The following is an 11,468-nucleotide window of genomic DNA, read 5'->3' as shown; positions in this document are numbered from 1 at the left end:
TTCACGGCTGCAGTCACCATCTGCAGTGATTTAGGAGCCCCCCAAAATAAAGTCAGCCACTATTTCCACTGTTTCCCCATCTATTTGCCATGAAGATATGGGACTGGATGCCATGATCTTCGTTTTCTGAATGTTGAGCTTTAAGCCAACTTTCTCACTATCCTCATTCACTTTCATCAAGAGGCTCTTTAGTTCTTCACTTTCTGTCATAACAGTGGTATCATCTGCATGTCTGAGGTTATTGATATTTCTCCCAGCAATCTTGATTCCAGCTTGTGCTTCTTCCAGCCCAGCGTTTCTCATGATGTACTCTGCATATAAGTTAAATAAGCAGGCTGACAATATACAGCCTTGACGTACTCTTTTTCCTATTTTGAACCAGTCTGTTGTTCCATGTCCAGTTCTAACTATTGCTTCCTGACCTGCATACAGGTTTCTCAAGAGGCAGGTCAGGTGGTCTGGCATGCCCATCTCTTTCAGAATTTTCCACAGTTTATTGTGATCCACACAGTCAAAGGCTTTGGCATAGTCAACAAAGCAGAAATAGATGTTTTTCTGGAACTCTCTTGCTTTTTTGATGATCCAGGGGATGTTAGCAATTTGATCTCTGGTTCTTCTGCCTTTTCTAAAACCAGCTTGAACATCTGCAAGCTCACAGTTCATGTATTGCTGAAGCCTGGCTTGGATAATTTTAAGCATTACTTAGGCGGAACCAACTGGGCTGAGCTGGGAAAGAAGCGACACTCAGTTCTTCACACTTTTGCTCAGGTTGTGTCTTCATGGAGAATGATTATCTGTTCACAGATTTACAAGACAAAAGGATGTGGCTTTGGGGACCCTGAAGAAAACTTCACAGCTTTGGGCTTCCCTGGTGGCTCAGCTAGTAAAGAATCAGCCTGCAGTGTGGGAGACGTGGGTTCAGTCCCTGGGTTGGGAAGGTCCCCTGGAGAAGGGAACCGCTACCCACTCCAGGATTCTTGTCTGGAGAATTCCATGGACTGTATAGTCCATGGGGTTGCAAAGAGTTGGACACGAATGAGCAACTTCCATTTTCTCTATTGTGCCTAGGGCTGGCCATTGTATCTTCTCTTTCTGTTCAGGCTGTAAGCAACTTAAGACTAAGTACTACAGATTTCATTACTTTTATATTGCTCACAGTGCCTGACAAAGTGCCAGGCACCACTTACATTTCTTGAATGTAGAAAGAAAAGCACAGTATTAGTATTTCCAGAAATATAAACATTTCTCACTAAATTTTGCAAAGAAAATAACATGGCTGGAAACAAACTCTATAGCTACTGAGTCCATATGAGATATTACTGAATGTAGATACATGGCATGAACATATGGATGTTTCCAATCATCAGTTCAGTAGTATTAAGCATCTAGTGTCCAGCAGGTACTGGGAAAGAGGAGGATTTAAAAATAATACACGTTTAAAAGAAACAAATTTTTGAAAGAAAAAAAAAAAAGCAAAAAACAAGGACCAAGGGTTTCCCAGGTGGCTCAGTGGTAGAGAATCGGCCTGCCAATACAGGAGACCCAGGAGATGCGGGTTTGATCTCTGGGTCAGGAAGACTCCCTGGAGGAGGGCGCTGGCAACCTACTCCAGTAGTCTTGCCTGGAGAATCCCATGGACAGAGGAGCCTGGAGGGCTACAGTCCATGGGGTCACAAAGAGTCAGACACGACTGAGCACACATGCACATAATAAAGTAGGGAAATGTACATGTAAACAAATGATTTTACAGTATTAGTACAATAACAGTGTCACATAAAGCCATACAGATGACGCCACGATTCTCTCAGCCGTCTCCAATGATACATCAAATTAGAAAACAGTTCATCTGAACTATTTTGAGAGATTGGTGGTGTTTCAAAGATGGCTGAAATGACTGGATTGGCCATGCAGGAAAATACATAGACTAATTTAGAGAATGAAAGCTATATCTTATTTAAAATGAGAATATGGCATTTCACATTTTCTACAGAGTAATGATTTTAAAGAATTTGGGGGAAATCTTCATTTTATAAATCCACAAGCTCCCAAATAATCAGTGAGGGAAGACTTCACTACTAAATGAGTAGGCTTTTATAGTAATTAGAAGTGACCTGAAATTGAGTGGGGGTAATAAAGTTGGAGAACTATAGACAGACTCTGTTTTAAATGTATAATAATACCCTGATAAATAGACTATATGTATTAAGATAAATGGAGACAGTTCATTTAAAGTAACTGACTTTGATTCTGACATTTGACAGTTTTAAATAAGGTACATGAAAACAGGGTCTTCAGAAATAGTGACAAATTTACAAAACTAGGCTCTAATAAAAAAAATAGGTTAACATTTCAAATCAATACAAGGTGGATTATTAAAAATGTTTAATTTAGGAAGGAGTTTTTGGAGTCAGAAGTCAAAATGTGGCTAAGGTTGACTTGCACAGTTCATATCTTGCAATAATATATGAACTGTGCAATAATACTAATACTTACAGATATAAATGCAATAATACTAATACATACACCCAACAACCTCAATCTTGAAAATACACATTTCCCAGCATGCTATAGGAGAAGGCAGGAACATCAATCTCTCCCTTACAAATTCTACAACAGGTAGAAATGAGGCCAAGAATGAGGCCAAACAGGGATAAAAATGTGTATCATGAACATGTCAGCTGGTACTTATAATAGTCCTGGCTTTCTTGGTCTTAGATGTATTGGTTTCAACCACACACTACCCAGTAGTTATGGGGCCATGCAGAGACTGAGAAAGAGACTGTAAGAATTTTGTAGAGACTGGAGATGTCAGCCCAGGGTCCAGTTCTGGCACGTCTGTACACTTGTCTAACCCTCCAGATTAAGTTCTCCATGGCTAGAAACGTTTTCTGGGTCTTTATGGTTGAGAGTGGATCAGAGGCATTAAAATCAGTTTATAGCAGAAGTTACATTGTTAAAAATATATTTTAATCCCTCTACTAAATCTTGAGAGGTAGAATGAACATTTCTTTAGTGATTACTATAGGTCAAGGACTCTATGAACCTTCATTTGAAAGATAGTTTTAACTTTTTCTTATGAAAATTTTCATACTTATATAAAAGCAGAGAGTAAAACAAACTCCCATGTACCCTTCACCCAGTTTAACTCCTGTCAAGTCAGACCATCTGTATCTCATCTCTACCTTTTTCACTGGAGTATTTTAAGGCAACTTTCAGACCTCATGTGTTTTTACCCCAGATACTTCAGAGAGCGCCTAAACACACATACACAAACATATTTTCCTCTTCCATAACCACAATGTCACTTATAAGATAATCTTAGCCCCCATTTATTGGTGAAAAATGTAATCTCTGTGAGGTCATCAGCTAGTCCAACAGTCACAGGGCAAATAAGCGAGATAAGCAGGCCCTATTTTAAGTTGTAAACTGTCAAGTTATTTCACTGGAGCAAGCTGTTTCCCACTGTTCAATCACTGTATCAGTGTATTAAATGTTTGTCCCAAAGGAGAAACATGCTTAGATGTAGGCTAAAACTGGAACAGTCCATCTCCTACACATTAATTTTTCAGCTGCCTCTAAACAAAGACAGGTACATGAAGTGTTTCCTTTATGATATAGATGAAACTGTATTGACATATTATGCTTAAAAAATTTTGTATAAATACAAATATATCACATATTTGCTACTAATTTCCCCTATAATTTCAGAGGTACATTTTACATATTTAGATCTCTAAATGTAAAATGTGCACAAAGTACTTGATACTAATTTAAGGCTTTTTCTTTGTTTGAACAATTTATATGAATGTAGTTCTCCCACTAATCCCCATGAGAAGTCAATCTAATGAAGAGTCAGTGATTTAACTGCATTTTCAGTGAAAGCCTGTGTATATTATATCACAAACTTTGGGCATTTTCTATGAGACCAGAATATTCTAAAAATTAGTCTAGTTACACCATTGCAAGAGGTAGGGAGTTATACATAGTGCATTTTCCTAGAGGGCCATCCTTACTTAGTGGTAGTAACTTTATATTTTTAAAAATGTATGTTCCTTATGTAGTACAATATAAAATTTACAGGAATTTAAAAACTAAAACCAAACACTTCCAACAAAATTCTTGCAATAGGCTGGTTTTAGGGCTGTGGTTCCAGTTTTTTTTTTTTTCCTGCTCTGAAAAATATTTTGGAGGAAAATTTTGAGAAGGGCTGTTAATTGAAGAGTTAGATGACAAAGATGAAGAAGTATAAAACAGGACAATGACAGGAGGAAGACAGAGATAAGAGGCATTAGACACAGAAAAGGGGCAAATCTGGGCTGGAATAGGAGTAAGAAAGGAACAGATCAAAGATTCCTAAGAGGTTTCTACCTGGGTGATTGGGACGCACAGTCAGTGAAGTCAAAGTCGCTCAGTCGTGTCTGACTCTGCGAGCCCGTGGAATTCTCCAGGCCAGAATACTGGAGTGGGTCGCTTTTCCCTTCTCCAGGGGATCTTCCCAGCCCAGGGACTGAACCCAGGTCTCCTGCATTGCAGGTTGATCCTTTACCATCTGAGCCACCAGGGAGGCCAAGAATACTGGAGTGGGTAGCCTATCCCTTCTCTAGTGGATCTTCCTGACCCAGGAACTGAACCGGGTCTCCTGCACTGCAGGCAGATTCTTTACCAGATGAGCTATCAGGGACATAGAGAGCCATGAACTATGAACAAAGCAGAAAAAACTGAAATCATTGGCTGGCTGTGGGGAGAAACCATTGTTTAGGGCTTGAGAACAGTGGAGGGGGAAAAAATGAGTGGGATAACATGATAGGGGTCAATTTGAGGTCAATTAGAAAACAATAATTGAGCCACAGTGGGAATTTAGCTAAGGTTAGAAAAGGAATTCACAGTAGACTCTATTTGCTGTTACGTGGCCAGTAGCAGGAATGCACAAGGGCACAGGGAAGAAAAATAGCTTATTTATTTTTTCCAAGGTTGGAAAGTTAAGGGGATTGAAATAAGTGTTTCTATGACATGGTTAACCTTTTTAGGGACTGAGATTTTAGGAGTTCTGGGTGACACAGGGTCGCTATATTGGAGTGAAACTACCTCTTTAAAGAAAAGTCCTGAAACTCCAAGCTCTGTTCTGAAAATTGCTATGAGGCCTCATCAGGACTTAAGTACCTAATAGTTAAATAGCCATTAAAAGATTTATTAGACACTCACTTTAACTGACCCCAGGGATGTCCTTCAATTTCACTCAACAGCTGCAGTTTCTTTGAACATTTTTTTGCTCTCCAAAATGCTGATATGTATAAAAGATGTATAAATCAAAGTGATGTTTTAATTCACTAAGTGCCTGAAGGAAGGTGCACTAAGGAAATACCTTCAATGGGAAGCAGGTTTCTAATGGTGCTTTGTTACCTCAGTGGTACATGCCACTGTGCATTCTGCAGACAAATAGCCCTCAACAACAACAACAAAACCAATCTTAATACATACAGGGATAAACTAAGACAGTACAGCTTACCTCTAATTTCTGGTTCAAATTGTTCAGTTCAAAGGGCATTTCTTCTTTGAGGTGTGGTACTTCTTTTCGTCGAAATTTATTTTGTTTTAGCTGGTGTAATCTCAGTTTTTCAAAGCTGTTAGTTAGTTTGGAAAACTGTAAATAATAGAGAATGCTAACATTTTACTACTGGTTATTTCTAACTTGATTTCATGATAGTTCTCTTGCATACCTCTTTCAAAATTGAAGTCATGATTAGGAAATGCAATAAAGCTTAAATGTTCCAATTAGAGAAGATAGAACCAGTTATTAAAACTAAATTGTTGAAGCTGAACACAATTCCGTTTTCAAGTAAATTTGGAACTTCATTGACTGCAGTTTAACAACAATTCACTTGATAAAATGTTTTGTTCAGTTTTATCTTAACCATATATAGAAAAGCTCACAATTGAAAACAACCAAGTTTTTTTTCTTTTATTTAGTGCCATCTTGTGTTGACAATTTTAATTTCAATAACTCAATCTACAAAATGACCAACTTACACTTCTTTTTAAGGAAACGGAGGACTTAACAGAAAAAATACAAACACACTTACATCGATGTAAGTTTAAATAAAATTAAATATAAAGCTTGATATAATCTTTCTCCTATAAGTAATTCTTGTTATAACTTAGACTATAATTTTTTTCTCTTGTTCTACCTTCAAATAATAGATTAAAAGCAGCATAGTCTATCAACATCTGTTAGGATATTTCTAAATAACTGTTTACAAAATTTGTTTTTCTTTTGAAATAATTATAGATTCACAAGAAGCTGCAAAGATATTACTGAGCGACTGAACTGAACTGAACTGAGTATTTTTGAATGTATTTATTTGTTTAGCTTTTTTAGTTATTGCTCTAGGTATAATATTATACATACATAGCTTATTACAGTCTCCTGGTGTTGACATTTTACCAGTTCAAGTGAAGTTTAGAATCTTACTTCTCTTTGCCAAGACCCATTTCTGACATTATTATCTTAACTATTTTCTCAGTGTACATTAAAAACTACTTTAACTACTATTATAAGTTTTGCTTCAGTTGTAAAAAAATTTAGAAAACTCAAGAGAAGTAAAATCTACTGCATTTATCCATGCTTTCACATTTCCAACTTTTTCTTATCATTTCCTTTTTACCAAGGAGAAATTCTTTTAGCTATTCTTTTAGGGTAGATCTATTGGTAACAAAACGTCTTTGTTGTTGTCCAGTTGCTAAGTCATATCTGACTCTTTGCGACTCCATGAACTGCAGCACACCAGGCTTCCCTGTCCTTCACTATCTCCTTGAGTTTGCTCAAACTCATATCCATTAAGTCAGTGATGTCATCCAACCATCTCATCCCCTGTTGCCCCCTTCTCCTCTTGCCCTCAGTCTTTCCCAGCATCAGCATCTTCTCCAATGAGTCAGCTCTTTGCATCAGGTGGCCTAAGTATTGGAGCTTCAGCTGCAGTATCAGTCCTTCCAATGAATATTCAGGGTTAATTTCCTTTAGGATGGATTGGTCAGATTTCCCTGCAGTCCAAGGGACTCACAAGAGTCTTCTCCAACACCACAGTTCAAAAGCATCAATTCTTCAGTGCTCAGCTTTCTTTGTAGTCCAACTTTCACATCCATACATGACTACTGGAAAAACCATAGCCTTGACTAGACAGACCTTTGTTGGTAAAGTAATGTTTCTGCTTTTCAATATGCTGTCTAGCTTGTCTTGGTTGCTTTTTAATATGCTGTTCAGATTGGGTAATTTCTATTGTGCTATGTTCAAGTTCACTCATTGTGTATGTCTTCTATCCTCTCTATTCTGCTTTTGAACCCATCTATTGAATTTTTTAGTTTGGTTATTGTATTTTTAAGTTATAAAATTTCTAGCTGCTTGTTCTTTATAGTTTTCTTTGCTAAAACATTCTAATTTGTTTCAAGCATGTTTGTAATGGCTCATTGAAGCATTTTTATAACAGCTACTTTAAACTCCTTGTCAGGTAATTCTAACATCTATATCAACTCAGTGTTGGTGTCTCTTAATTGATTTTTCTCATTCAATATGAGATCTTCCTTGTTTTTGCTATGATGAGTGAGTTTTTTTAAACTGAAACCATTTTGGGGTACTGTGATGTGAATCCACAGTTTATAGAAATCCTGTGTTTTAGCATTCTTCTTCTGGCAATGCTCCAGCAGGAAAACGTGGAACGGCACCTCATTGCTGCTTGTGGTACTGAAAGTCCAGGTCTTCACTTGGCCTCAGCTCGTAACTGGGAGGAGGTCAGTGTTCCTCGTTACTGCTGAGTGGGAGTGGGAGCTCAGGATCTGCACATCTTTCACTGGCACCACGTTGACCAAAGGGGCACAGATGCCACATGACTGCCTCTCGCATGGCCTTCAGCGGTACTGTGGTGAGGGAAGGAGCCCTGTTACCACAGAGGCGGTGAGTGTCCAGACCCTCGTTAGGCTTCCCTAGACGCCACTGCAGAGAGAAGGATGCTGCACCACCAGCAGAGGCACAGAGAAGCCCAGGTTCTGCTACGGTTGCCCCTGACACCACGGACTGCGTTTCCACTCAGTCTGCTCTGACTCCCCTGAGGCTGGGGCCTGGACTACCTCATTACAGAAGGCAAGGGTGGAACCGAGGCTGTCTACTGGATCTGCTGGTGAAGTTGGTTTGCAGCTGTAGTCCTCTTCTGTGCCCTTTGGCTAGAGTCAAGCAGTTATTATCAAAAAGCGTTTACTCTTGTTGGCTGTCTTTCTTCAGGTCTTTCAGTTGCAAGGAAGAGGCCTTCTTCCTCTTTTGGTTTGTTTGTGCCCACTGGAGAGTCAGGCCTGCAGGCTTCTCTGTTATCCAGTCTATGATATGAGAGGCAAAAAGAAATTCCAGGAATTCAACACCATGTTTGCCTTGGGACCCAAGGTCCTAGTTGGTCTGTCTTTCCTCTCCACTTCTCAGTCTTATGTTGTTTTATAAATGATGTCCAGGATTTCTAGTTGCATTTAGCAGGAGGAATAGGGGAAAGTACATTGACTCCACCTTTCCAGAAGAATAAATCTCAAATGCATATAATATATATACATATATAATTATAGTTTTTAATTTTAGAAGGAAAAGAAAACGCACCATTTTAAAAAAGGAAGCAATTTCAAAAGAAAGTTTTGCCAGTTTTTTAAGGCAAAATGTTGTCAAACGTATCCTTAAGGTATTTTAGGAAAATAAGGTTGTGAAGAGAATAAATACATGAAGAATTTCAAAGAAGGAAGCAGTAGAGTGAACTAGCAGCAACAAAAGCACGTTTGCCACAAGGTATCATTTTCTGGTTAGAAAAAATGACATCAGTTCAGTTCAGTCGCTCAGTTGTGTCTGACTCTTTGGGACCCCATGAATCACAGCACGCCAGGCCTCCCTGTCCATCACTCTTCGCATGAGGTGGCCAAAGTATTAGAGTTTCAGCTTTAGCATCAGTTCTTCCAATGAACACCCAGGACTGATCTCCCTTAGGATGGACTGGTTAGATCTCCTTGCAGTCCAAGGGACTCTCAAGAGTCTTCTCCAACACCACAGTTCAAAAGCATCAATTCGGGGGGCAGTCCTAAGATGGCGGAGTTATAGGACGGGGAGACCACTTTCTCCCCCACAAATTCATCAAAAGAACATTTAAACACTGAGTAAATTCCACAAAACAACTACTGAATGCTGGCAGAGGACATCAGGCACCCAGAAAAGCAACCCATTGTCTTCGAAAGGAGGTAGGAAAAAATATAAAAGACAAAAAAAGAGACAAAAGAGGTAGGGACGGAGCTCTGTCCCAGGAAGGGAGTCTTAAAAAGAAGTTTCCAAACACCAGGAAACACTCTCACTGCCAAGTCTGTGGTGAGACTTGAAACCACAGAGGGCAACGTAACAGGGAGGAAAAATAAATAAATAATTAAACCCCACAGATTATGAGCCCAACGGTAACTCCCCACAAGCTCAACGATAACTCCCCCAGCGGAGAAGCAGCGCAGACGCCTGCACTAGCAAGCGGGGGCTGGGCAGGAAGGTGCGGGCTGCATTGCTTAGAGTAACTACTGGGCCTGAATGCCCCGAGGGAAATCTGAGCGAACTAACTTGGGCTAGCAAACCAGACTGTGGGATAGCTACCATGCAAAAAGCCCTAACCTAAGACATCGCCAGGCCCACTCACAGAACAAAGGACTGAACAGAGATAGCCGGCTGCAGACCATCCCCCTCCGGTGACAGACAGCCAGAGCCAGAAGGGGCAATCGCAGCCCCAGAGAGACATTATCTACCAAACTGCAAGCAGGCTTCTTTGCTGACTAAGACTCTTGGGGTTCTTGACGGTCAACATCCTTCTGAGAAGGTGCACCAGTAGTACACCCAGGAAACCGAGCGGCAAGGACAGGGGAGGTGATAAGTTGCAGCGACCATGCTCACCAAACACCTCATCACCTGAGCTGCTCGGACCTGGGAAGGGCACCAAACGCAGGCCCAATGGAGTCTGCGCCTCTTAGGACTACCCAGTGCCTGAACCTGAGCGGCTTAGAACTGGGAGGTGCAGGCAGCCCAGGGCCGGCCTCGGACAGTTCCCGGCAGAGCACCTAGAGCCTGAGCAGTGTGGGCAGGGAGGACACATGTGCCGTGAGCGGGGGCAGGCCCAGTGTGGCTGAGGCACTGCAAGCACACGCCAGTGTTATTTGCTTGCAGCGTCCCTCCCTCCCCACAGCACGACTGAAAAAGTGAGCCTAAAAAAGTGTCCACCACCGCCCCCTTGTGTCAGGGCGGAAATCAGACACTGAAGAACCAGCAAACAAAGACGCTAAAACAGGGGAACCACCTTGGAAGTGACAGGTAAACAGATTACAACCCTGTAGTTAGTACCAACTACATAGGAAGGAGCCTATAGATCTTGAGAAATATAACCCGGACCAAAGAACTATCCAAAAATGAACTGACCCCACACTGCCCACAACAACACCAGAGAAAGTCCTAGATATATTTTTACTATTTTTACGATCATTCTTTTCTTTAATTAAAAAAAATTTTTAAGTCCTCTATTACTCTTTTAATTTTCATTTTTGTAACCTACTATTACTTAGCAAAAAAAAGGCCCTATTTTTTAAAGCGAACTTCATATATATATATATTTCTTTTATAATTTTTGACTTTTTTTTCTTCTTTTCTTTAATATTGTATTTTTGAAAACCCAACCTCTACTCTAGATTTTTAATCTTTGCTTTTTGGTATTTGTTATCAATTTTGTACCTTTAAGAACCCAATCTTCAGTACCCATTTTTACTTGGGAGCGAGATTACTGGCTTGACTGCTCTCTCCCTCTTTGGACTCTCCTTTTTCTCCACAAGGTCAACTCTGTCTCCTTCCTCCCCCTTCTCTTCTCTACCCAACTCTGTGAATCTCTGTGTGTTCCAGATGGTGGAGAACACTTAAGGAACTGATTACTGGCTGGATTTGTCTCTCTCCTTTTCATTCCCCGCTTTTATCCTCCTGGGCACCTCTGTCTCCTTCCTCCCTCTTCTTTTCTCTGTATAATTCCGTGAACATCTCTGAGCAGTCCAGACTGTGGAGCACACATAAGGAAATGATTACTGGCTAGCTTGCTCTCTCTTCTTTTGATTCCACCTCATCTCATTCGGGTCACCTCTAACTCCCTCCTCCCTCTTCTCTTCTCCATGTAATTCTGTGAACCTCTCTGGGTGTCCTTCACCGTGGAGAAACTTTTCATCTTTAACTAGATGTTTTATCAACGGTGCTGTATAGGAGGAGAAGTCTTGGGACTACTGTAAAAATAAGACTGAAAACCAGAAGCAGGAGGCTTAAGTCCAAATCCTGAGGATACCAGAGAACTCCTGACTCCAGGGAACATTAATTGACAGGAGCTCATCAAACGCCAACATACCTACACTGAAACCAAGCACCACCCAAGGGCCAACAAGTTCCAGAG

The 11,468-nt window shown here is 40.4% G+C and overlaps 1 protein-coding gene across 1 annotated transcript in view; it reads right to left on the bottom strand.

Moving 5' to 3' along the window:
• CCDC67 (coiled-coil domain containing 67) overlaps positions 1–11,468 on the bottom strand; it is a 140,206-nt gene that overhangs the window by 91,646 nt on the left and 37,092 nt on the right. Inside the window, exon 5 of the mRNA XM_010855167.1 lies at positions 5,507–5,641. Coding sequence (XP_010853469.1) covers positions 5,507–5,641 — 135 coding nt within the window. The remainder of the gene's footprint in view (positions 1–5,506; positions 5,642–11,468) is intronic.

The sequence above is a fragment of the Bison bison genome, unplaced genomic scaffold, assembly GCF_000754665.1.
Source record: "Bison bison bison isolate TAMUID 2011002044 unplaced genomic scaffold, Bison_UMD1.0 scf7180017864356, whole genome shotgun sequence".
NCBI classification, from domain to species: domain Eukaryota; kingdom Metazoa; phylum Chordata; class Mammalia; order Artiodactyla; family Bovidae; genus Bison; species Bison bison.
Note: the sequence above shows the minus strand (reverse complement) of the source record. Positions and strands in the feature narration are given on the sequence as shown.